Genomic DNA, 25,305 nt, shown 5'->3' with positions numbered 1-25,305 from the left:
CTTCTTTCTGCCACCCCTTAGCCTGAAGGAAAGTCCCTTTTCCATTAAAGTTTTCTTCTTTTTCAATCTCAGCACTGAACCCAGAGCCATAGAGAGCCTCGGTTACTGGCCCAGGAGTTAAAAGAATTGTTATTTTGTTTGCCTTTTCCAGCTGTAGTCACTCCATGGAGTGACTCTCCAAACTTCATTAGCTGATGCCGAGTGCACTCATGACATGTAGCAAACAGCAACCATGATGGTATTTCATGTTGGGTCATCACCCTCCATTCTGCTTGGGATGTCCCAGTAAACGTGTCCCCAGCAGGTGAGAGCCCAGGTCTTTACTTTCATGACCTTTCTGCTTTCCCTTGGCTCTTGTATGGAAACACCTGACTCCCACGATAACTTCTTGTTGTTAAGGCAAAAGCAAAAAAGATAGAACTGGGCGATGACTGAAAATAGCTAACCCACTTGAGAGTGATAAAAGCATCTGTCGAAAATCTGGTAACCAGATCTCCTTGGTACCAGAAAAAAAACACACACACAAAAAAACTGGTGGGTGGTGTACACGGTACAAAGAAAGGGAGTCCCTGAGTGTCAGCATCTGGTGAGGCCACGTGTAGCATAATCTGATTAGTTTTCAGTTCCACACCCACAAACTGAAAGATAAAAACACACACCCCTCCTCCCCAAGGAGGTAAAAATCTTCCAGCATCAACACCACATTTACATTCTGCAAGTCAGCCTCTTCCGTGGCCCGATTTACATCTTGACTTCTCCAGCAGAGCAGTGGAAGTTCAGTGATGAGAGACGAGCTCACGTCCCTTTCCAGTTACCACATCCAGCAGACTCAAGATTGCCTTGCTTTGATCTGGGAGACATTCCTTCGTTTAGTTTAAACTGAAATGATTAAGCTGGAGATGAAACCTCCTCACATCTTCTGCCATGCCTGGGATGTGATAATTGAACATGAGCTTCTATGGGCCATTTTAACGTCTTCTGAGGCTGTCCTGGACTGGCGAGCTGAAGCAGCAGCGCAGGCACCATCTGGCTGGCTGCAGTTTGCACTGACTTTATTGCACTCTCTCAGTACTATTTTCTGGTTTAGTTCATGTAAAATGGCCAAAATTGGTACTGGGGTGGGTTAACGGCAATGTTTCTGTCTCCAGAAACTAATACTCAGGTTGGTGTTTGCCTTCAAATGTCTGAGTAGCAGTGAGAGATCAGAATATCGCTCGTCATTTTGGAGCAAATAATGGATTTCTAATCTCTTAACATCTACTGTACTATGACAACAGACGAATCAGAACAGCTTGTATAGCTTTTGTCTATTAACTCTCAGTTTTTCTCATCTCTTTCCCATCTCCTTGCCTGTGACCTGATCTATTCCAATGGCCGCTGGGTCCCATCCTTATTCATGGGACAGCCTCAATCTTTTTGACTGTGTTTCGTATCCAAGACTGCCTATGTCCTTAACCCATTTTGTCCCCCTCCAAGCCCAATCTGTTCCACGAAATCATCTTTGTAATAGAGCAACCAGCACTAAATGCAGTGTTGCAGGCATTGGGATAGCCACAACATTATTTTATTCTATTCTTTATGTGGCTTTTCTATTGCTTTTTAATGTACTTACTGCTGCAGCAGATCACAGATTATCCCTGAGCGATCCACACTTGCTACCCTAATCTTTTTTCCTGAAATAAAATTATGCCTCATGACTGAGACCAAGGAATACAGCTTTTCTTAGCGCACTCCCCTGGGATCAGGAATTTCTCTGTCAACGGACACATATATCAATGAGAGATGAAAAGCAGCTTGTGGAATGAGTTTTAAACATGTATCACATATTTCATTGCTGCTGCTTATGTGCTACTCAGAAGGCCTTTATAGAGTGTTTTCAGGCCATACCTCATGGCTCCTCTGTACTTAATAGGATTTTATTTTTTTTTTCCTGCACAGGGCAAGAGATTTATTTAAGTTGCCTACACTTCTCTGTGAGCACCTCCTGAATATGAAGTTTTTGTTGCGTTTCCTGCTTACTTTCAATGTGAGCACGTCTCAGCTTTTATCAAAGCATAGTAACCCATAATGTGCGAAGCTGTAATGTAATCTCATCTCACTGGGACATTTCACGGGGGGAGTGTGGCTCCTTCTGTGGATCCCTTTGTCACAACATGACTCTGTGTTACAACCCTAAATTTTAAATGTCCAGAAGGGGAAGGCAAGTCTGCCTTCGGCCCCTTGCTGGTTTCTGGGGACTTGCAGTTCCATTGATGCCTGGGGTCTTCCAGATGTGCCTATAGCTCTCTTTTCCCTACGTTTTTTTTTTTTTGGGGGGGAGGGAGGTGGCAACACCCAAAGCCACACATCTCTAGATCATTTCAACTCAGCCACATGTGGGAATCTTTCTTCTTATTTCTTTATTTTCCCCTCTTTTTCCCCTCTTTTTTTTTCCTTTTTTTCCCCCTGCCTGCACTAAAATGCACTGCTATCCTGCTGAATTTTGTCTTTCTGTCATAGACCTAGTTCATTATAATACACATAATTAAATATAAACTCTTTTCTAGCAAAGCTGTGCACAGGCAAACACAGCGTGTTGAAAACAAAGCTGGGGGTTATCGGGCACAGGTTGGTGCAGGAGCAGGGACCTGTATAACAAGTGTTCATTGAGTTATCTGAAGACAGTTAAAATAGCTTGTGCAGTGGTTTGTTAGTGATTCTTTAGCAAAAAGGCACTGTGTGAACTTAGCACAGGATTTTTCTACAAAAATCCAAAATAAAATTCACTTTAGGCGTGGATTCGTTCCCAGATAAAGTCAGCCCTGGCGTGTGAGGCCAGAGATAGGCTAATCATGTTTGCCTTATTTTGAGCCCTCTTGAATTTGCCGAAATGTGATTAGGAATGGGTAGAAAAGAAAGGGTGAGAGGAAGGAGATGCCTTTAAAAAACAGAGTGGAAAATATAACTGGCAAAGGGAAAAGCAAATACATTAAAATTGTGGATGAAAAGAAGATAGAGAAGGAGAAATCCCAGGAGAATATGGACTGCATGTGTGTGTGAAAGTAATTTCTTCAGATTTAGCAGCACACAGCTTGTACAAATTGTAATTTAAATAGATTGAAAAGATAATGCTAAAGACTACCAGGTTAGATGTTTTCCTGTTAATTAAGATGCCATTACAGAGTTGTTACAAGCCCACCAAAAATCGTTCCCCATTTAAAGTGATTGATACCTCCTGAACAAAGGAGTAGCCACCCATGGCAGCTCTACCATAGAGCAGCACCTTCTCCTTAAGGAGAAAGCTCCTGCCTACCCTGTGCTTTTAGACTGAGTCATCCTGGGGGAGAAAAGTCATACTTCAAAGTACAAAATAATGAGTCAACTAATTAATTTTTTAAAATTGCTAGAGAAGTTTCTCCAAAATTAAATTCCATCCAGTTTCTTCTCATCTCCCAGCCTGAATCCTCCACTTCTCTATCTAGAACCATGATTTCTCTGAATCTAGTTTGGATTTAGCTGTCTAGTACCGAAATTGTTTTGCATATATGTCATGTAGGCACCATGGTCCCAGTTAGGTGATGTGAACCCATATACTTCAGTACTGTGGTGAGAGGTACCATTAAAAGGCTTTTTTTTTAAGAGTGGTAGTCTGATAGTTCAATCTCAAGATTCAGCGGCCACATTATGCTTTTAAAATAAATTAACCAGTACCAGAATTTGTTCTCTGGCCCTAAGACCAACCGGACAATCTGACCATGTCTGCCAAGATGAACTCTCATAGCCTCCAGACAGATGGCTGTGTTCACACTGCTGAGGGACAATGCGGATTATCTCAAGCCACTGGGGATCATCTGGAAGGGTTCAAGGCCAAACCCTACCAGGGACCCTTTCTTATTGTTAAAAGCATAAAAATACCCTACCAAGTTACTGTTTGTGCCTGTGCCCTGGCACTGCTTACAGGGATGGAGGCAGATGTGGTTCTGGGTTGCAATTAGGGGGCCTGGGGGCCCCCATTGCAGCTCTGCCAGAGACTTTTGGCGTGACCTTGGTCAGTAACTTAGGGTAAGGTTCTTGCCATTTGATGTTGACTAATGGTGAGGGTGTCTAATGAAACGAGTCATGTGTGCTCCCTCTCGGATCAGGAAAGGAAGAGAAAACACATTCAGAAGGTGAATCATTCCGTTTTAAGACTGGTGTCAGAGACAAATGAGATTAATTGCGCTCTGGAAGTAGCTATTTCTTTCCATTAACTGTAGAGGAAGTCTACATTAGAAGAGTTTAGACTAGATGCCTGATTTATGAATGGCTAACATTAAGTAAAATTAGTCCTGACCTTATTCTCTATGCATGCCTGTTTCTCCATATGTTGAATGATAGAAATAACACCTTCTGCGCCTCACATTCAAAGGTGCCGTTGGGTGAGGAGCATCCTATAGCTACTTTGGAAAGCAATTAAACCTAGGAGCAAAAATACAACAATTCAAGAAGTAAAGGCTTTACTCTTGAAACATCTCAATGACAATATGAGCAGTATCAGTTGGGGCATGCTGTTGCTTTTGCCATTTTTCCCCTTTACATTTTGACAACCGAGCACCCATAAAAGAGTGTTCCCAATGCGGCCATATGGTAGAAGGGCAGTTAACCTGTTTTTGGGGAGAGAAGTAGGAGCACTGAGGAAGGCTGACCATGCAGGGGTGTGTAGGACCCAGTCTTGGCCAGCAGCTTTGAAGGTTTTCCTTGTGATACTGCTCTTCTCAAATGACAGTGACTATTTACTTTTTGGAAAATCTCCCATAGGAATGAAAGTTAAAGACTAACTGTGACAGACTTAAAGAAAAAAAATAAGAGGAGAAGAAAAGCTTGCATTTTCTTAGCAAAAATCCACTACATGTAAACCAGACACGGAATAATTGTCCCACTTGATAACTTGTACTTACATATGAGACTTGCTTTTGGAAATGAAAGTTTGCCACTTTAACTACCTAGTGTAGTTAAAGCAGCACCAAAAAAAGAAAAAAAACAAAAAAGACCTTGTGTGGGTGTCCTCCTAAGTGCTTCTTTTGATCCAAATTGCAACATGTTACACATCTGTATGGGCACAGCTGTACTCGATAAGGCTTCCACCAGCACAACCATGCCCAAAACACAAAGCACCCCAGTGATGCTGCTGTCTTATCGGGGGTAGCTGAGATACCTATAAGTCCGTTAAATCTAATAACAGGTCCTTAGAGGCCATTTTGGTTTTTTTTTTGGGTGTGTTAAATTACTAAATCTTGTTATTAACGCTTTTATTTTATGATTTGCTGTTTCCAGGGCACAGACAGAAGCTTGATGACTCTAAACCTAGTTTGTTCTCTGAACGCCTCAGTGATTTAGGGCGCATTCCTCATCCCAGTATGAGAGTAGGGGTCCCGACCCAGAGCCCACGGCCCTCTCTGAACTCTGCACCAAGTCCTTTTAATCCACAAGGACAGAGTCAGATTACAGGTAAGAGACAGAACCATAGGTTTGACTTGCACAGGCAACGGTAGTAATTGCTTATGGATATTTGTGTCTCAACTGCAGTAAAAGAGGCTGTTACAGAGTGAGAGATGTGTTCCAAGCAAAGCTAGGTGTGAAGTGGATTTTGCTGTAGTGTTTGAAGCTGAAAATGTCTGTCTTTTGGGTAAATTGAGTAGGAATCTGGTGAAATTCTAACTAACTGCCACGTTGCTCTGCCTTGTCCTCTGTGTGTGCAATAGTACATATTAGAATGAATATTTTTATTCGGCATTTTTATTTTGCACTGGTGTTGAGGGAAGCAGCCAGCATTTAATAGTCTTTCTATCAGGATAATAATACAATCTTCTCACGTGGCGGTTTCCGTCTAGCACCAGTGCTGACCACTGTTACAATAAACGAACTGGGTTATGGAGAAATCTCCAAAGGTTGTTTGTGAGGGTTGTATGCAACATTTATAATTGCATGCTGAGAGACAGATTTCATTGTGCTGAGTGAAATAATAAAGTACCATGTGTCACAGATTATAAAACCGAAATAAGTTGTTTAACTGCAGCTGTGCCAGAAGTTTGCAACAAAACTGTCAAGCCTACAAAATAAACTGATTTTGCCATTTTTCTAAATTCAGAGCTGATTATTTTTTTCAAAAGAGTGTCAAAACAACCTCTACCTAATTTTGGCCATTTCTACACTCAAAACTTGTGCTGACTTCTTTGTGTCTAATGCAGGATGTGAAGAGGTGTTGCCCCCAAGCAATTCACTTGCTAGAACTGTTAGAGAACTTCATCTAGTTGCAAGTCCATCAACAAAATTCTTGGCTCAATTCACTAGACCTGTGTAAAACTCATTTTTGCTGCTGTAGTTGCATCTATACCAGGAGACCTTTGCCAATCTTATATACCAGTATTCCTTTACTGGTAAAGCACTCCTAGTATAGACATAGTCTTTGAGTCAACCTAGGAAGATTTCTGGTTTCATGTTTCAAGTGGTTTTGACATGATACCAGCTGAAACTTAGCGGTTTTAACAAAGTGTTGTGGCTTTCTTCTTCTTTCTTTTTCCTCTTTTTTAAGTTCAACTGGTTTATTAATTTGCAGGAAGGAAGAGAAGTAAGTGGGTTAATTTGAACCCAAAGCGCTCAGAGAATTGAAATGAAAAAATTGTTCCCATGACCTGTGGCAAAGTTCTCCCAGATCTAGAAGTCTAGCTTTAACTAGCATAAAATGTTTATAATGCATTAAATATGTTGATAGTACCCATTACAAGGTACCTGCTGCCCACCAGCTTCCTGGAGCAGCTTTTTTGGCCGAGTTTAGTGTTTTGTTCTTTGGACATGTGAAGTCAGGGCTCTTGTGCATATAATTTTCTGGGTGAGAACTGCCAAACTAAAGCCCAGTATTTTTTCTAACTTACTGTCTTCTGTCTGGCGTTGTCTGGGGACATAGTTCCCGAGAAAGCAGGGGGAAAATCCAGTGCTATAATCAACTTTTTTCGTTTTCCTTGTGCCTCCATAGTTTACCTATTGTGCAACACTATATCTAGGAACGAAGGAGGGTGAAATTCTTCCAGACCCCATCTGGTGATCAGCTTATGCCCTGAAGCATGAGAACTGAGATCCCCTTGTAATTTTCTTCCTAGCTAAGTGTAACCTCATATGCTGCTCTCATTCACATAAATGCCTCCTGTAGAAAATGTTCTGCTGGGTTTGATTAATAGAGTACTTCTCTGCCTCCTTATGAATCAGCAGCAGTGTTTACAGATCCAGGAGGTGAAAACTTCAGATGAGCTTTAAATAAGCCTGACTGGAAACAAAGCTGTGTGGCATTCGCTGTCTTCCCTGCAAATTTAAGAGTCAGCAGTTCAAAGTACCAGCTGAGACTTCATGGAGAGAGGGAAGATGCGGTGCTGGTAGGGCAGAGGGAAGTGAGCTGAACCAAGGAAGGCAGGCTGACTTTCCCATCTATTGTGGATTGTGTGCTTTTCTTGCTGGATAAACTCACAGAATCACAGAATGGTTGGGGTTGGAAGGGACCTCTGAAGACCATCTGGTCCAACCCCCTGCCAAAGCAGGTTCACCTAGAGCATGTTGCACAAGGTCATGTCCGGGGGGTTTTGAGTATCTCCAGAGAAGGAGACAATGTCTCCAGAGAAGGAGACAACTCATGGTTGTGAGATACTTTAGAATCCCAAGTTGCTCTCATTTCCCCCAAAACAGTGAGGACTCAGCTGCTTATTCAAGTTTGCAGTGAATAAGTGGTCTGATACAGTATTTGCCATGCTATTCCCCACCCTTGTCTCCTCCTCAATTTAGAAAAGTCAAACACGAGCCCTCAAAGGGTACTCGTTAGCTTTCTGGTAGCCCTCCCATTTAATAAGGCTATTAGTGTGAGCATGTTACATCGGTGCGAGCTCTGTGAATTTTGCTGGCTTCCCCACAAGGCTTCTTGGTGCTTTTCAGGATGTTGATTGTAATCTGTAAAGCTCTACTAGCTTTGATGTTCCACCAAAGTGCTGGGATGCTTTTTGCAGACAGTCCCTCCGATTTCTTCTGGGATGAATGGATGCTCGTTGCCACACAAACTGTGCCAACGAGAGACAAAGTCGATGCCACAGACGAGGCACCTCTTTGATCGGGTGACCATGGGAAATTGCTAAACATCCGCCTGTTTGGTGTGGTAGTAGGGAGTGAGCTGTTTGGGCTGTCCATCTCCACCAGTGTCCTTGTTGTGGTGCAATATTCAATGGGAATACCACTGGCTTCTTAACATGGTCACTGGGCTGGTATGGCTTGGGTATGTATTAAAAGGAGAATAGACCCTTGTCTGAAAAACAAGGATTTTTTTATTACGTTTATTGGAATTAACCAAGCTTTCCTTTAGAAATACCTTTGTTTCTTAATCTTTTTACCTAGTAGTTTAGGGAAAATAATTAATTCCTGATAACTTTAACAGTAAATACTGGTTTCCTACAACAAAATCCATATTATTGCTAGTAAGCACATAAACTGTTTTTGTTTCGTTCCACTTGAGGTCTTGCATAGCTATTGCATGATTAAACAGAAAGAATATTTAAAGCCTGGCTGGCCCACACCTGAGTCTGAAAGAACTCAGCACTTTGGGGTTCACTCTTATATTTCTTTTCTCTGTCTGGGTTGTGTTTATTTTCCTAGAGTATCAGAGTACAGGTTTTACAAATCACGACACAGCCCTAAACCTAGCACAGGACCAGGCTGTGGCAGTACGAGGCACAGAGTTGCCCTTATTCAACATGGCATTTTAACTAGGATTCTGCAAAAGCAACATCGAAGGGTCATTAAAAAACAAATCGTCCAATAAGCAGATGCCTTTGCTGAGGCAATGCAGATTCAATTTGAACCCCGCTTGCTGCCCATAAATCAGGAATCCTGTCTGTTCACATTTGGATACTGGTATATTTGGCTTTTTAATTTTTTTTCCCTTTCCCTAACGGCACTCGCACAACTTGCTCACGTATCCAATTACATTCCCGTTCAGACACTGAGCTGTTGCGTCAGTGTTTCAGTATGAAACGAGGAAAACTGTTGCTTTTCTAAAATGCAACTGGTGAGGATTAGTTTCTATCAGCCAGAAAAAGCCACAGGCATGGTGGCAGGAACGTGGTTGGTGCGAGGATCTCAGCGGCTGGGCTGTGGGGACTGTGAAGTGGGAGTTAAGTGAGTTTTCATGCTCCATCACCACTGTGGCACCGTCTGATCTATAGGCAACCTGTGACTTTCATCACTGAAATAACAGCACTCAAAAGCAGGTCCTGTGAAATCTTTTTTTTTTCCCCCTTTTCCTCTTCCCCTCCCCACGCACTTCAGGGATGTTACACTTTCATTTCTCATCATTTTTAGGGTTGTAGGCAGCACAGAATCACAGAATCACAGAGTGGTTGGGGTTGGAAAGGACCTCTGGAGATCATCCAGTCCAACCCCCTGCCAAAGCAGGTTCACCCAGAGCACGTTGCACAGGGTTGTGTCCAGGCGGGTTTTGTATATCTCCAGAGAAGGAGACTCCACAACCTCCCTGGGTAGCCTGTTCCAGTGCTCTGCCACCCTCACAGTAAAGACGTTTTTCCTCATATTTAGATGGAACTTCCCATGTTTCAGTTTGTTCCTGTTGCCCCTTGTCCTGTCACTGGGTACCAATGAGAAGAGTCTGGCCCCATCCCCTTGACACCCTCCCCTAAGGTATTTGTAAGTGTTGATAAGTTCCCCCCTCAGTCTTCTCTTCTCCAGGCTAAACAGACCCAGCTCCCTCAGCCTCTCCTCATAAGAGAGATGCTCCAGTCCTCTGATCATCTCTGTACCCCTCCACTGGACTCTCTCCAGTAGTTCCTTATCTTTCTTGAACTGGACACAGTACTCCAGGTGTGGCCTCACTAGGGCCGTGTAGAGGGCGAGGATGATAACCTCCCTTGACCTGCTGGCCACACTCTTCCTCATGCACCCCAGGATACCATTGGCCTTCCTGGCCACAAGGGCACATTGTTGGCTCATAGGTAACTTGTTTTCCACCAGAACTCCCAGGTCTTTCTCCGCAGAGCTGCTTTCCAGCAGGTCAACCCCCAGCCTATACCGGTGCATGGGGTTATTCCTCCCTAGGTGCAGGACCTTACACTTGCCTTTGTTGAACTTCATTAGGTTCCTGCAGATTTAAAGGATTCAGAGCTGGCTTACCTGGAAGTTAGAGGGGGGACCCATCTCCACTGCCAGGCAGGGATGGGTTTCAGGGGCAGTGTAAACTGAGTCTGCTGGGAAGATCGTGGGCAGAAACCACCTTTGACTCTCAGATGGAAGATGAGGATGGTACCAGCTGGGCCCTCCTTAATTCCCCCATTCAGGACTTGCAGGCAATGGGCTGGACGCTGCCCTTTTGCAGAGTCAGGGAGAAGGCAGAAAGCCATGCTCGTCGCAGCGTTGACCTCGGCTCTGGACATGAAGCTCTGCAGCATCTGCCTCAAAGACCACTGGCTGTTCTCCGAGGCCATTAGCTGCAGGACAGGTTCGAAACAGAAACTCTGTAGCTGTTATTGGACTGGTACTATGCAAGTGCCCTGCCAGGGGTTGGCTGCGTTTTACCTGGGACCAGCGGCACTCTGAAACACACACCAGTTTGTATCTGGTGCACATCGATCTGAGAGCAAGGTAGGCAAAGTACATGGTTGCCTGGAAAAGCTAATTTAGAAATAGCCCAAGTAATAGGTTTATAGGGCGAATTATGCCTTCAGCCCACTGTAACATGGAATAAAAGCCACAAGACTCAGCAGATGAGGTGGTGGAGCTGGGATTTCTGCTGCCATGAACTCAAGGGTGGCTGCAGTCTGCTGTATTTTATGCAAATTGATTGCATCCTTCAGGCGACTGGCGAGTCGCCACTGCGAACTTCCATTTGGTAAAGCTTGAGTCCCTCCTATTAAAATGTTCTTTTAACTTTTCCCCCCGTCCTTTACAATTTAGTTGCCCTACTGGCATGATTTGTTCAGGATATTTTTTTTTTCTTTTAGAAATGTGACTCTTAGGGGGGTGGGAGGAGAAATGGTTGTAGAGGTTCTTCAGGCCAAAATCTGGTCTCAATTACACTTGTGTCCATTGGGGTGTAACTCCATTGGATTTGACTTCATTGATTGTACTGGGTAATCCAGATGAAGCCCTGGGCTTTTAAATATGCCTAAGAAATAGTCAGAGAAGAGAAGGAGGTTGCATTTTTGTTGTTGTTGTTTTGCTGGCAGGGGTGGTGTTACAACAATAGTTGTGTTACTCATGCAGAAAGTCATCTTGGCTTCGTTAAGATCAGAAGTGAGGATATTTGCTTTAAGTGTTTACCAAAGATAGCTCCAGACAGCTTGTTTTTTAGTAGTGGCAGTAGCACTAATGCAATCAGCAGCAGCCAGCGCTAGAGCTGATGGCTGGATTTGAATGACGGTGGTTTTGCAAAGTGCGTGCATGCTTGGGACATTGGGGTGTTATAGATGGTACGCTGAGGAGCTGCGAGCCTGGGATCATGCTCTGATCATGTAAATCAGCTTGGGAAATGGGAAATTGATTTCTTTTTCTATAGGAAATCTGGGTGCTTCATAATCCAGTGCCAAAGCAGTGGACAAACTCGTTCTTCAGGGCTATTTACAGGTTTTTTTCTTCTCTCCATTGACACTTCAGAACATTTTCATTGAAGGAAGAGAAGTCACGTTGCTGGAGAGCCGATGTCATCAGTGGGAGAACAGATCACTGGGGTTTTTTTTGGTTCTTTCTTTTTTTTTTTAGTTTTATACAGTGTGTCCAATCTTAGACTGATTTTTAAAACTGCTTATTGTCCATTAAGCATCAATGGCCATTGTCCATTGCTGCGGTCACTCACAGACCACAAAGGTCAAGAACCGTGTATATCTCTCGCTGACTATAAATGTGGCAGTAAAACACAGACACAAAATCATTTGCAACACTCAATATTTCCTGCTTTGGCGAGGTTTACCTGGAAGTGGAAACAGGATGGAGCTGTTTGTACATTAGTTTAGACCTCGCCCTGCTGACTCGTTTCAGCCAAGCTCTGCCCAGGCTTTCTTAGCATACGCACGATATGCCCCGTTGTAAACGAATATGCTGAAAGCCACACTTTTCTTCACACCCACGCAGGCGTAACAGAAATGTTTACAAAAGGAGGACTGCACTTAGTAATTACTCCAAAATTTTGAAGTGCAAATGCCAACTCAAAGTGGCCCTCTGCCTCCTTTGCTGTTGTTAAATGCTGTGCTAGCCCTTCCCTGTGGTTGCTGTATGGGAAGGTGGAGGGCGTTCTCCTGAGCTGTTTGCTGTATTTTTATATTAGCCTTTCCCCTTGTTTTAGAGGAATTCCTTTAGGATAAACTTCCGAGGTTTATCATCTGCTCTGGGCTTTTCATGATTGGGAAGATGTGCTGTGCCTGCAGAGCACATGGTGCTTTGGGTGACAGTGCAAAGCCCCTGGACACATGTGAGCCCTCCAGCCAGACCAGATGGGGAAGCTGGTCTTTGGTGTCTCAGACCAAGGAAAACCTCTCACAAATCCTCTTGTAGCTTCATCCCTGCTGGTAAGGGCCAAATAGCCACTCTACCCCTTCTGTGCCTAAGCAAGGAGGAGGTGACACTCCTAAGGACATCATTGTGTTTCCCCCACAAGCATCTGCTTGTATCTGCCCCATAAGCACTGGAAGGCACCTGCCTATGGCACCCCTGGCACCTTCCTTCCCCCCAGGAGGTTTGGTTTGGTGGTGCATGGGACCAGAAGAGATGGGTTGGTTTGTCCTTGGTGGACAAAGTCTTTGCTCCAGCAGCATTGCAGGGGAATTCTGCTGTTGGGACCAAAGAGTGCCATGTGAGACCCAGCTGCACGTCCGCCTTCGAGGACTAGACAGAGCAGCATTTTACTCTGGGGATTGGGCAATGCTGCTGAGCAGCGACATTTACCCTGCGGGCTAGCAGATCACCTGTGACTTACCAAGACGAGGGCGTTTCACTGCTCTCCACTCCCATGTCTGCGCAAACCTTGGCCTCTGACCGTGAGCAGAGGCTGATTTTAGGGCATTTACTTCAGGATCTGGTGGAACTTGTATCTTCACTTTCCAGTTTTCTTAATGGGCCAAAGATTGAAGCCAGTCAGCCCAGGGCAAAATTCCTCACCCTAACTCAACCATGACCTCAGCCCTGCCTTGGTGACCCTCCAGCCTGGGGTACCGTGTCCTTCTCCTCAGTCGCTGAGCTCTGATGCATCATCTGATGTGAAATTTGGTTGAGGATTTTCCTCTTTACTTTCCTATTCCCTGAGAAGACCAATCTCATTTCCCTGGAGCTAAGTTGCTTGCACTCTAGTTTCCGAAGGGCTCAAGTTTGCATCTGAATATCTGGGTTGAAAGTTTCCAGCTGAGATAAGCACCCCATTTTGTGAGTGAGGCACTCAGAGAGTGCCTGCACCTTAAAGAAATGACCAACTAAATACACAAGACATAGTGGGGGAATGATTTATCATTATTGTCCTTAAATTTAGGTAGAAATTGCAGCAAATGGAGGTTGGGTGAGTTACCCAAGTCTAACAGGAGATCTGCTTCAGGGCCAGAAGCAGTTAAGTCACAGCATAGTGTCTTCACTAACAGTTCATCCTCTTTTTTTCTTTCTCTCAAATACTTTTCAGTTTAAAGTCTCACAGTATTGGAGTCATGGAGAGCTGAAATCAAATACATATATATATATATATATATAAAAGAAATGTGGTAATGTGGCACTGAGGTTGGGATGAGCTATAGAAGCCATGTATAAATTTAAGCTAAATGTCGTAAGAATATATGATATGCTTTTGAGTCAACTGATGGTCCATCCAGCCCCATATTCTGCCTTTGGCAGTGCAGTATGAGATGTTTTGAAAGGCCACATGAGCCTTTGAAAGACCACTTTTTGCCATTCGTCCTTCTTATGTTGGCACAGGCATTCACACTTGCTAGATTAAGGATGTTAGGTGTAAAACCAAGTCCAGCATGGGTGTTCAAACTGGTGAGGGTGCCAGAGATGCTCAAGATCTTCTCATGCCATGAGGTTTGCACTACCAGAAGTGGCATGAACCTCCAGAAGGCAGCTCCTTTCCTGAGGTTTTCACCATCTTAGACCAAAATCCTGTGAAAATATCCTCTGCCGTGTTTTTTTTTTCCTAGCCTTTACCTGCTATATAATTTCCTTCCATCATTGGAGCTGACCTAAAAATCACAACTTTAAGGGACTCTGTTTTGGATTCGGAAGCAGAGATTGAAAAGCTCGTGGAGTTTGAAGGAGCTTGGATTTGAGATTGTGCTCCTGACACATCATTAATTTTAAGATTGTTTTCCCAGCAAGCCTAGGCTTTCCGTTCCCAGTTGAAGATCATTTACCATTGACTAAATGGAGAATTATAGTAGTGGAATGAGGCAGAGAAATATGTCGATATCAGATATAACAACGAGCAGTCAGTCAGATTTGAACCTGCGCCAATCAATACAACCTTAGCCTTGAAATTGTTAAAACAAAGTAGTTCATTACATTTAATGATCAAGTGTCCTTCAGCTTTCTGGGGAGTTTATGTTAACCGTTTATATTACTCAGCTCTAATATAAATGACAAACTCTGTGAAAATCCTCTTAAAATTAAATCAGAAAGTTGGGGGGTTTTAATATATATCTATATAGTTGTTTTGCTTCAAGGAAGTATCTGCTTTCCAGACATCTCTTCAAACAAACCATGTCTGAACAGAAAAAATAAACAAGGAATAGCTGAAACTACAAGGTTTTGCTGTGTGGAAGAGCAGGGAAAGGAGTTAAAAAAAGAAAAAAAAAAGTTGAATTTCCTGAAAAAGTTCCTTTGCTTATGCCATGTGGCTCTCACATTGCTGTCTCCAAAGCAGGGCCTTAGCACGGTGCTCTGATCTAGCAGGTTCTCTAAACTGAGTGGATCTGGTGTGCTTCACTGAAAACATTGGGGAGGATCTGGAGGGATGTGCTACAATTCCTATGAGCCAGTTCAGAAATAGTTTTCTGTTTATCGTGCAGTGCCCAAAATAAACTCTGGGGTTGAAAGTGCTTTGTTTTTATCGATGTAAAGAAATAAAAATAATAATTTATGATGCATTCAGTGGTATCTTAATCACCAGATATTAACTGAGAGCAAATGGTTTATAAAGCCAAACAACAGTAAGTCAAACTAGGTCTCCCTCTCTCTCACTTAGTGCAATCCATCAGTCCTTCAGCAAAAAATAAACTGTATTTATCCTTAAAAACATTTCCTCCATAGTGAGCTGTAGCAAATACATCAAGAGGCATCGTTAGCTTCCAATAGTTTTCCCAAACCATTTGGTTTCATATTCTTGTAATTGAGGGGACTGTAGGTAATTGGGCCAGCATCCAAATGTGACATTTTTTGGACAGATGCTGATAAGATTAACGACGTTTTCCTCCTCGGATAGTATTTTCAGCACTGAAAACACTACTGTGTAATGTTTGACCTGAATAACAACTTGACAGGCGTGCCAAGTGCTGACTGTAGAGTCTCCCCACCTCCAAAGTCCACTTCCTAAGCTCAGACCTGGGTCTCATACTTGCTGTCTGCTTATCGGTCTGAATCCTCGAGGACTGGCGAGTCTTGGTATAACACGCTGTTAGACCTGGACGAGAGATAACAGGAATTTGCAGCACAGCTGCTAGATCTTTTAAAACTCTGCTCACTGCTCCGTTCGTTTCCTCAAAAAATTGTTACAGGGAGGGAAGAGCACAGAGCGAGGCTTGAAGGGGTTGAGTCCTAGAGGAGCAGGTTGTGTTTCATTACATTCTCGTTCCTTATAGCACTGATGTGTGTATGTTCAGTAATCCCAGCTCTTTCAATTAGGCTGTTGATGCCCTAAAATTTTTCTTCCTTTTAAAAAAATTTACTCTCTTTTTTGTTTGTTTTTTTTTTTTCCCTAGACCCCAGGCAGGCGCAGTCATCCCCGCCGTGGTCCTATGACCAGTCTTACCCATCCTACTTGAGCCAGATGACTTCACCGTCCATCCACTCCACAACTCCCCTGTCCTCCACTCGAGGCACAGGACTTCCAGCCATTACCGATGTGCCCAGACGCCTCTCAGGTAAAGACCGTGTTTTGCCTAAAACAATTATGCAGATAGGCACAGGACTGGCAGAGGCTGCCTCCGTGGCCTCAGACAAACCTTAATAAGAAGAGCAAAGCTCAGTCGGTGATAACAGGGTTATTGCATGGTGGGCTGGGGTCAAAGTCCCTTTTTTTCCGAAGTGGAAGAGCTGCTGTTTTGCTCTGAGCATGTATCATTCAAATGTCTCTAGGTCCATTTCAGATCAGACTATTTTTTAATTGTGAACCTGATTCTATGAACAAATTCTCTCTTTCCCTGCCCCCCTACAGGGGGATGTTTACTTGCATGTTTTAAAGCAATTGTGATATTCTCTATTTCTTGGTGCTTTACTTTTGTGGTGTGTGTGATGTTAGGCATCCTGACAGACAGATGCCTTTATTTCTTCAATAGTTAAGGCTAAGGTTCATTCTCCCATATTTCAATCCAGTAGCTGAAGAAAGCCTGTTTCCTTAGTTAATGTGTACTTAAGATGCCTATCAGAAACTAGCTGAGTCACTTTAGGGTAAAGATTGGACAAATTGTGCTTTGGAATGATGCAGGAGAGAGGAAATACGTTTAGGAACATAGACAAGACAGCAGCAAGGAACTGAGACTTTTTTTTTAAATCAAACAAATGTACATTTACATACTGTGCAATTCATCTCTAATGGTCTCAGTGATAAAACCATCTGTGTGAAGTAATCTGATTGCCCCCAAGTAAGATAGAGCCTGTCATGGCACACAGTCACCTTGTATATCTTGCCAAAAATGAGGAACCTTAGGGGAGGGAGGCTCAGTATTAAAACTCCAACCTTGCAAGTGTGGAAATATTAGCAGCGTATGCCAAAAAAGCATGTGTAATGTAAAGAACGCCTTTATGATTCATTAATGAAAACCAAAGAATCAGTCTTATTACATCTATTTTTTGCATGTTTGCAAGATATTATTATAATCTTGGATGCTGCTGCCATACACCTGTTTGACTCGCAGCCAGGTGAATTTCTTGCTGTCGTGTTTTTCCCTTCCACCAAGCTCGTAGTGCTGGAAATGTTGATCACTCCACCGAGCTGCATCGCTGACAAGCTGAACATCAGCCAGCAGGCGTGTAGGGTTTGATTAGCGTAGACTCCTTGATTTCTTTCATCTTGGAGGAGGGAAGCTTTGTTTCTCAAACAAACAGCTGCAAAAACCTCTGCGGTCCCAGCGCACTCTGCCTTCTCAGAGATGCCAAACATCTCTATGTGGGCCGAGGGTTGGAGGGTGGTGGAGCAGGTTCCTGCGGGCTCTCCGTGCAATGCGCTGACTTGGTTCAAAAAACTTGATCAGCTCGATGCTGAGGAAATGCTTTCTTTGGCCCGAAACAAGTTCCCTTTGAGTCGGAGCCTCCTGATGGTCTGTGTTGTCGAATGGGTTATTTTTGCAACTGTGCCCCCAGCAATACCTCGGGGAGAGGCTCGGATGGGACCGCAGCAGCTGTAGCACCTCGTACTTGCCCTGCAGCCCTTGCTTGTCTGTGTGTATTCAGACGTGAGTGCCTGGCATGTGGGCACAGGCAGAATGACTAAAAGACCTGGCTGTGTACATTATGTGGCCGCAGACTGAACTTTTCTGCTGTGCTCTACAGTCGGTTGCCTTCACGCTTCTTGTTCTTCATGTTTTGGGGCCTTGACCGATGCCTCCGCAATGCTCTTACCTTTTCCTAGCATGGGGATCTTGCTTCCAGTTAGATTCAAGATTGAAAAAGGGGTCTTTGATCTTCCACAAGTGCCAGAGGTTGTCTGCAGTGTTTGCTGACGTTCAGGAATACAGAGCGGCACTCCTGGGTGGAGGATGAGCTCCGATGCTCAGGCCGCAAGGACGCATGTTGCAGCCCCAGCTGCAAACCCTGCGGTTCCTCTCAAGGGTTTCTACTTAGGGTTTCTACTTAGCAGTGCCACAGGGAGGGCAGGATCCAACCTCTTTTGTGTACAAAAGAGAGAGAGAAATGCAAGTTTAAAGCTGCCCCTTAGAGCAACCCGTTTATCCCTTGCATGGGGGGAAAAAAATGACTGCTAAGAAACACTAAAAATGTTAGAAAACTTCAGGCACCTTCAGTACATGAGGGAGAAATTAGAGTTTTACAAGGCCTTGAATAAAAAAAAGCTTTGCTTTCCAATACAGTGGCAGAAATCTGATTATCAAGGCTGTTAAAAGTATACAAGGTAATTTTAATGAATGCCGTATTTACTGCCTGTTGCTTAACATCATGCAGGCGGAAAAATGGGTAAAACTTTCCCCTTAGGCCTTGGATGTCACACCTACAGGCACAGGACTTCCTACCTGCCACAATTTCACAAATACACCATCTAATAATCCTTCAAAAGCGTGGTTCCTGGTTGTATTGTCAGCGGCAGCCCTAAAAAGCTAGTTTTAATGGTACTGCCATGACCAGAAACACATCCAGCCCGTGGACAAAATGGTGGTGTTCCTCCCCATCCTGGGATGGGCCCATCTCCTGGTGATGAGGACATGTGTGTTTCAATCCCAGATTAGGCTGAGCATCAGAAGAGGTTTGGGGCTGTAGGACAGGTGGTGATGGGGAACTACCATAGCAGTTCATGCAGTTCTCTGTCCCATGGGAGAGGGGAAAAGGGCAGCAGGCTGCAACCCTGAGGAGTTATTCAGGCGGGCTGGTGCAATGTGGCTGAACTGGTTGTGTCAGTGTCTAGACTGATTTCTTTGCACAACTAAAATGTTTGCATGCACGCTTCACGCACGTGCAAATGAGTGCCCACGACTGTCAAGCTTCCAGTATTCATCTTTTATTCTCCAAATGGGAACCGGTGCTGTATTTGCAGTGTCGTACAACTAATTAATTAATGATGTGTCACGCATATTTGAGCAGCATTCAAAAGCAATAGCTGAAAAACAAAGCAAAAAAAGCTTATCTGGCATCACTCATGCAACATCTGAACCAATGATCTCTCTGGTGCATAAGTCTCATGTTCATATCAAGAATAAATAAAAAGTAATCTCACGAGGCCATGCAATTGCCTTACCTTATTGCACCAACTCAGTCATAAAAAGAGCAGGATTCCCCATGTTTTATTAAAATATCTGTCTGCTCAGACTTCCCCAGAAGACAGTGAAAGTTGGTGGCCTAGCAGATTAATATTCTTAATTAAATAATATGGTAGTGGAAACCATGGGAATATATGAACATGGTCATTTTAGCGAGAGTTTTGCCTGAGGGACGTAGTCTTATTGCATGATTCATAGTGAATGCACCCAGTCTTTGTGTCCTATGCATAACCAAAGTGCATGTGGGACGGGGAGCATGAGTGTCTATTATGTAATTAATGTATGTGATTCATATAAATACACATCCCAGCCGTTTTACATAAAGCTTTGGGACTGATCCAGAAAGTCCTCAGCACATGCAAGGTTCAGAGCAGGGAGTATAGGCTGGGTTGTTCCTATAGTCACAAGAGAACTAATCCACAGCACGTGCAGGAGGTATGGGTATAGATGTCCCCAGGTTAGGCATCCATATCTGAGACAGTCACTCTCAGGTCCCTTTTGAGTCGGTGGGGACAAACTGGCATTTGCAGGACTTGACCAGTCTGCAGATGAGCTGTACTGGTCCCTGGCAGTGCCTTGGAAGAGCCTGTTTGTCTCCAAGGGCTCTAAAGCGAGTCTAGGTGAGTAGTTCAGGTGCAGGCATGTCTGATCTGATAGTCTGCCTTTGGTGAGGTGATTTAAGAGATGATTTAACTGTGCCATAAACATATCCATATCACAGCCTTGTTACACTTCAGTCCTGGTTTAACCCTGCCATGGTCTGCTTCGCCCTGACCTCTGCCTGCTCTGCGATTGCAGGGTTTGAGCTTGAATTTCATTTTGTTGAGAATACTCACGAAAAGGGAGGTGAGGAGACTTCTTCTTCCCCTACATGTTTCCTGGGCCTCCTCACCCTTCTGCCTAAATTCTAGTCTCTTGCTTTTTGCTTCACCTTTGAGAGAGACTTGTGGGGTCAAGGTCTTAAGCTGCTGGAGGACTTGCCCTGCAAGTGTAACACGAACATGTGCAGCACTGGCTGTGGAAGAGCCTGTCCTACACAACTGTGTTTGACAAATGCCCATATGACAAAGGAGATTAAAACTGAATCTAAATAGCAGGACAAATCACCAAACCTACCTTTTCCAGCCCTGGGCTCACACTCTTCACAGATAGCTGTGTGTTGCGGATGCTAGCCTCGTGCCACCATGCCCAAACTCTCCTGTCCCATGTGCTGGAGTCCCCACAGCATGCAGGGGGGATTTTGCTGTCTTTATATTTACTATGTCATTGAAAAAGGACCCACTGAGATAGATGAGGGACCCGCTGAGATAGATGAGGGACATGCTGGACGCAACCTCTGAACAAAAGAAGTTTGCAGACCCATCCCTCTGAACTAAAATGGCCAGAAAGGAATGTCTTTTTACCAAGAAGTTGCACAGTGGTAGAGCCTGGGCTGTTAAACACTGTTAAACACTGTTAAATTGTCAGCGAGATTGGTTTTGAGCAGGGTTGGCCAGCACGCTCCTGAGCAGGTCCCAGCCGTGGTTTGGAAATGAGCGGAGTCCCGAACCTGTTCCCGTGGGCAGCTCAGAGGCAGCCACCCCATTGTGGAGGCTAAAAGGATTTAATATTATGGCTGTGGCCAGACCATCCTGGCTGGATTTAGAGCCAGAAAATGGGCCCTGACCCTGGGCTGTTGCTAGTTTGAGTGTAGCCAAACTTTCCCGTTAATTTGTTTCACTCTGTAGATATCTCCACATCATTTTGGACCATCCTGGACCTTCACTGGATATTGAATTTAAGAAACATTCCTGTTCTCCCAGCTCACTGAGGGCTGGCAAGTATAAAAGCAACCCTGCAAATGCCAGCCATGCCCTAATCAGTGACAATACTGTTCCTTTACACAATTTAATTTTCATTCTTGTAAACCTACAAATCTAAAAATAAAAAACCACATATAATGGAAGCAGCTCCAGATGAACCTCTGGATTTAGTGTTTGTATGTTAATGAGAAAGTGGCTCACAGTGATGGGCTGGTTTTTCTTGAGGTCCTGTACTGGTTGTCATCTTGGGTTTCTAACCCTGAATGTGAATTACCTTGGATTTTGCTTAATGTCATGTACGCGCATGATCTTTATAATAAGGATTTTCCCTTTTTGGGGAGGATTTGGTCTTTGAAAATTATTAACTTTAAGAAGGAAAAGTTGTCTATCTTCCTCTAGGGAGCTGAGAAAACTTCATAGTCACTAAGTAAAACCCGTGGTCGTGTGAAGTAGCTATTCTTGCATCCCTTAATTCCTACTAACTTCATTAGATGTTGTGGGTAATAAGCACATTTGAGGACTGGACCTTGAAGGCTTTAGTGCTGTCTCCAAAATACAATTCTTTTCCTCTTTACGTGCTCTGGGGAGCAGACAAATGGTTAATAGCGTGGCCATTGCCAGCAGCGGCGTTGATGTTAGCAGCTCCTGAAATGAATGAGCAGTTCACGCTTCAGCAATATTGTCTCAGGCTCTTGGCAAACCCAAGAAGCCAGCTCTGTTTCTGGTGCGCTCGCTACACTGCGATGTTTTTCTTGGTGACTATAACAATTTTCACTCTGTCTTCTTTTTTTTTTTTTTTTTTGAAATGGAAGCAGAGAGACTCAAGGTTGTCTCTGTCTCCATTTCTCCTAGGTAATTTTCAATGCAAGGTGACACTGAGTTAAGGCAAAGTAAAGAACTTGAGGGAGCTTGGGTCTTCAGAAACAACCCGCTCATTTTGCTACCCTCCCTAAACTTGTAACTTGTCTTTTTTTTTTTTCATTATTTTTCAGTGGTTCTATTTATTTTGTTTACCGCAGGTTTTCTATTTTCAGTCTCCTGCCCACTTGGTGCCACCTGGGAATCTCAGCACCTTGGCACTCGTCTGTGGGGTTTCAGTAGCAGCCTCTCTGCTGGGTAGAATCTCTCATTGGAGTAATTGTCCAGAAGATGCGTTGCATGATCCCTACCTCAAGGACGAAGGCCAAATTTTTCTAGCATGGGTGGCCTCAAATTAGGTACCTATACCCATATTTAGGTGGTAAAACAAGCGGGCTGATTTTCAGACGTTTGAATATTATAATACCTGTCTTTAAGCCCTTTTCATTTACTTAAAACGGCTGTTGGGAGAGGAAATAAACAGGAAAAATGAAGGCAGAGGGAAAGAGTTTTATTCCTGAAATAAAGGATTTAAAAAATACCGAAAAGAAACAAGTGGAATGTTTTTAAATGGAATAAATTTGTTGCTGATACAGGCAGGAAATAGCACACTCAAATATATGTGGATGTATAGATATATTTTTATCTGAGCTTTTTTTTGCAATGTGTTTTATATTTAGGACACATATCAAGATTTGCATCTGTTTCCAGAACTTGCTGCTAACAGTTAGTAATGATGCCAAAACATACTTTAGTTCCAGCTTGAGACCAAATGATATTCAGGGCTTTTTTTTATTACTAATTTAGGGTCTGATATTAATTAAGGAAATTTTCCATAAGTGCCAGGCCTTTTCTGAAGAACTCATTAAAATTATATTAACTTAAACCGGAATCACAGTCTGAGCATGTTTTGTAATGATTATTCTTACTGACTCTGCTGGGTTTTGTAAACAGAATGCTAATTGTTAATGGGGCAACCGGGCGCTCAATTCCAGACTTCCAAAGGGCCAGATCCTGAGCCATTACCTAGATGTGTGCTCCCAATAAAGTCAATAAGCTCCAAACAGGAAGGCTGTGGGACCAAGGTCTTTGTTTCATCCTTGTGCAAAGGCATGTGATGATTTCTCCGTTCCCTTGGTGCAATCACTGTTGATTTTCTACCAGGATGGAGCCAGTGATGGTGGCTGATGCAGGACCACATGTGTCCTGATAACAGAGAGAGAATATAACTCCATACATTAGGCTCTCTGGTACATATAGGGTGATCAGGATCACTTATTTTGCCCTTATCTCTCTGCGGCCTTGAGTCTTTGTTGTACTGAATTTGGTTTGATTAATTTCACAAGCTGAATTGATGAAATGGTTCCATAAAATGTGGGAGAATTTGATCCTTCTCAGACTGTGACTGTGCTTGGTAAAAGGTAGGTTGAAAAGTATCTTATGTCTTCCAGGAGTTATATGGTTTAAAAGGCCCAATTCTGCAAATCTTATGCTAAAAATTACAATTCAAGAGGTAAAAAGTGCTGCTGGTACGAATAGCTGGAGCTGCCTTGACTTTCGGTGAAATTTCCTCACGTTTCTAGCCATGCAGAATTTGGCCGTGCTGAATTTGGTCAGGAAGGGAGCGTTAGAGCCTAGCAGAGCTTCACAACACCTTTTTTGAGGTGGTTCAGTAATGGTTGTTGGCCCCATTTTACAGATGTCCAAATCTCCTCCCCTCCTGATGGATGTTTTAGCAGAAAAGGATCTGGTGTCATGCCAGCTTGGCTGTCAGATTTAAAAGAGCATTGATACTGATGATACTGGGCTGATACTGGTGACCAAAAGAGAAGGTAAGAGCTGTGCAAGCAGTTCAGGCTTTCTGGGGTTGTACAAAAGAAAACAACGTAGGCAGTGAAGGAAGATGGATGAGATAAAAAGAAGTTGCACACCTTCACGTGGCTCGTAAAGGGTGTTATTAAGAGAGAAGGAACTATTTCATATGCATAAAGGGAGGGTATTTGGGGACGCTAATCTGGAAATCTGCTTTCAGACTGACTCAAAAAAGAGTGAAGGAAGTGATCAAAGCAGGAGATGCCTTCCTGAGCTTGGGACAGGTTACTGTGTCCACAGGAGTGGTGTGCAGGCGGTGCAGGGTCCCCTCAGGGGGAACCTGACCCTGCACCCATGCGGTGCTCGATGGTGCTTCTGTGTCCAAGGAGTTCTTGTGGAGAACAAGGATTTTTAGCAATGGTGGAGCTTCGTCTGTAAAGCTCAGGGAAAAATAATTTGATATAAGGAGCTTTCTACAGGTACATAGATTCATAGGTTATTCATATCATGAAGCCCATGTGATCATGTGCTTTGAACCCAGCTGTAAGATTTCCCCAAATTAGCTCTCATTTGAACTTGAGGATAACCTTTGAGAAAAAAAAAAAAAACACAACATGAAAACTCAGTTGGTCTTCATTAAAAATTTCCAGGGAAGCAAAATCCACCACAACCTTTGGTTACAGATGCTAATTAAGCTCGCTTTGGAAATGTGGGTCTTATTACTAGTCTGAATTTGCCTGACTTTAGTTTCCACTCATTTGAACTAGCTATAACTTTGCCTGCCAGATTGCAGCACCAATTTTTATTTCTGAGGTTCGAGTGGGTTCCTGTGGCGGCGACAGATACAAGGAGGTGGGTAAGAAAGGAGGTTGCTGTGGTGGGTCTCAGGGAGATGGCAGAAGCCACAGGGAACTGGACGTTGCGGGGCGCAGAACTGGTTTGACTTGTGAGGAGGTTGGAGAGGCACCGTGCAAAAATATTTTGGTCATTTAAGTTTGTTGTGGGTTCACTATGATCTATCAAATAGTGGAAGTTCCCTTCCCTAATCAGCCAAACTCCTACGGTATCCGCTGAAAAGTTATTTTTGGTTGAATTACTAGTGGGTCTCTACTTTTCCAACCCACCTGAAAAAATGCACTGAGAAAGCATTTTTCACCAATTTTGCGGGCTTCTGCAATTCCTTCAGGAATTTTTCTGCTTTTATATTTGCCCAATTGTAAAGTCCTTCCCATTTTTTCTAACAAAATTAATTTAATTCCTCACCCACTACCCTAGATGGAGATACAGGAACAGGACAACAGGATACTCATTCTCCCCTACTCTTCATACACTATTTAACCTTTCATTTTAAGAAATGCAGCTATAGTCACAGGGGATTTTTCCCTCCAGGTTTGGTTAGCATTTGCTCTGTCAAAAGCAAAAAGAAGCTCAGAGCTCAGGCTGTGGCCCCATTGGGTAGCAGACACACAGCCAGAGCAGCTTCTTTGCTCTTCACATTTGTAATTATTCCACGGGCGAATTTGCAAATAGAGAGTTGAAACTGCATTAAACCCTTGGGATTGTTTGGACCAGGCAACGCTCTCATTTCACGAGGAAGTTTGGTTCTGGTAAAAGCGGTATCATACACTTAATGCGGGGGGTTTTGTGGCGTTTTAAAG

The 25,305-nt window shown here is 43.6% G+C and overlaps 1 protein-coding gene across 5 annotated transcripts in view; it reads left to right on the top strand.

Annotated features, from left to right (window-relative positions):
• The window catches only part of RUNX2 (RUNX family transcription factor 2), a 158,544-nt gene that overhangs the window by 116,709 nt on the left and 16,530 nt on the right, over window positions 1–25,305 (top strand). For 2 of the 5 annotated variants that reach the window (XM_068413221.1, XM_068413133.1), the window contains exons 6-7: window positions 5,293–5,466; window positions 15,951–16,123. In XM_068413221.1, coding sequence (XP_068269322.1) covers window positions 5,293–5,466; window positions 15,951–16,123 — 347 coding nt within the window. The remainder of the gene's footprint in view (window positions 1–5,292; window positions 5,467–15,950; window positions 16,124–25,305) is intronic. The other 3 variants (XM_068413302.1, XM_068413367.1, XM_068413447.1) reach the window with 2 other exon arrangements.

This window comes from Nyctibius grandis, chromosome 1 (assembly GCF_013368605.1).
Source record: "Nyctibius grandis isolate bNycGra1 chromosome 1, bNycGra1.pri, whole genome shotgun sequence".
Taxonomy (NCBI): domain Eukaryota; kingdom Metazoa; phylum Chordata; class Aves; order Nyctibiiformes; family Nyctibiidae; genus Nyctibius; species Nyctibius grandis.
Note: the sequence above shows the minus strand (reverse complement) of the source record. Positions and strands in the feature narration are given on the sequence as shown.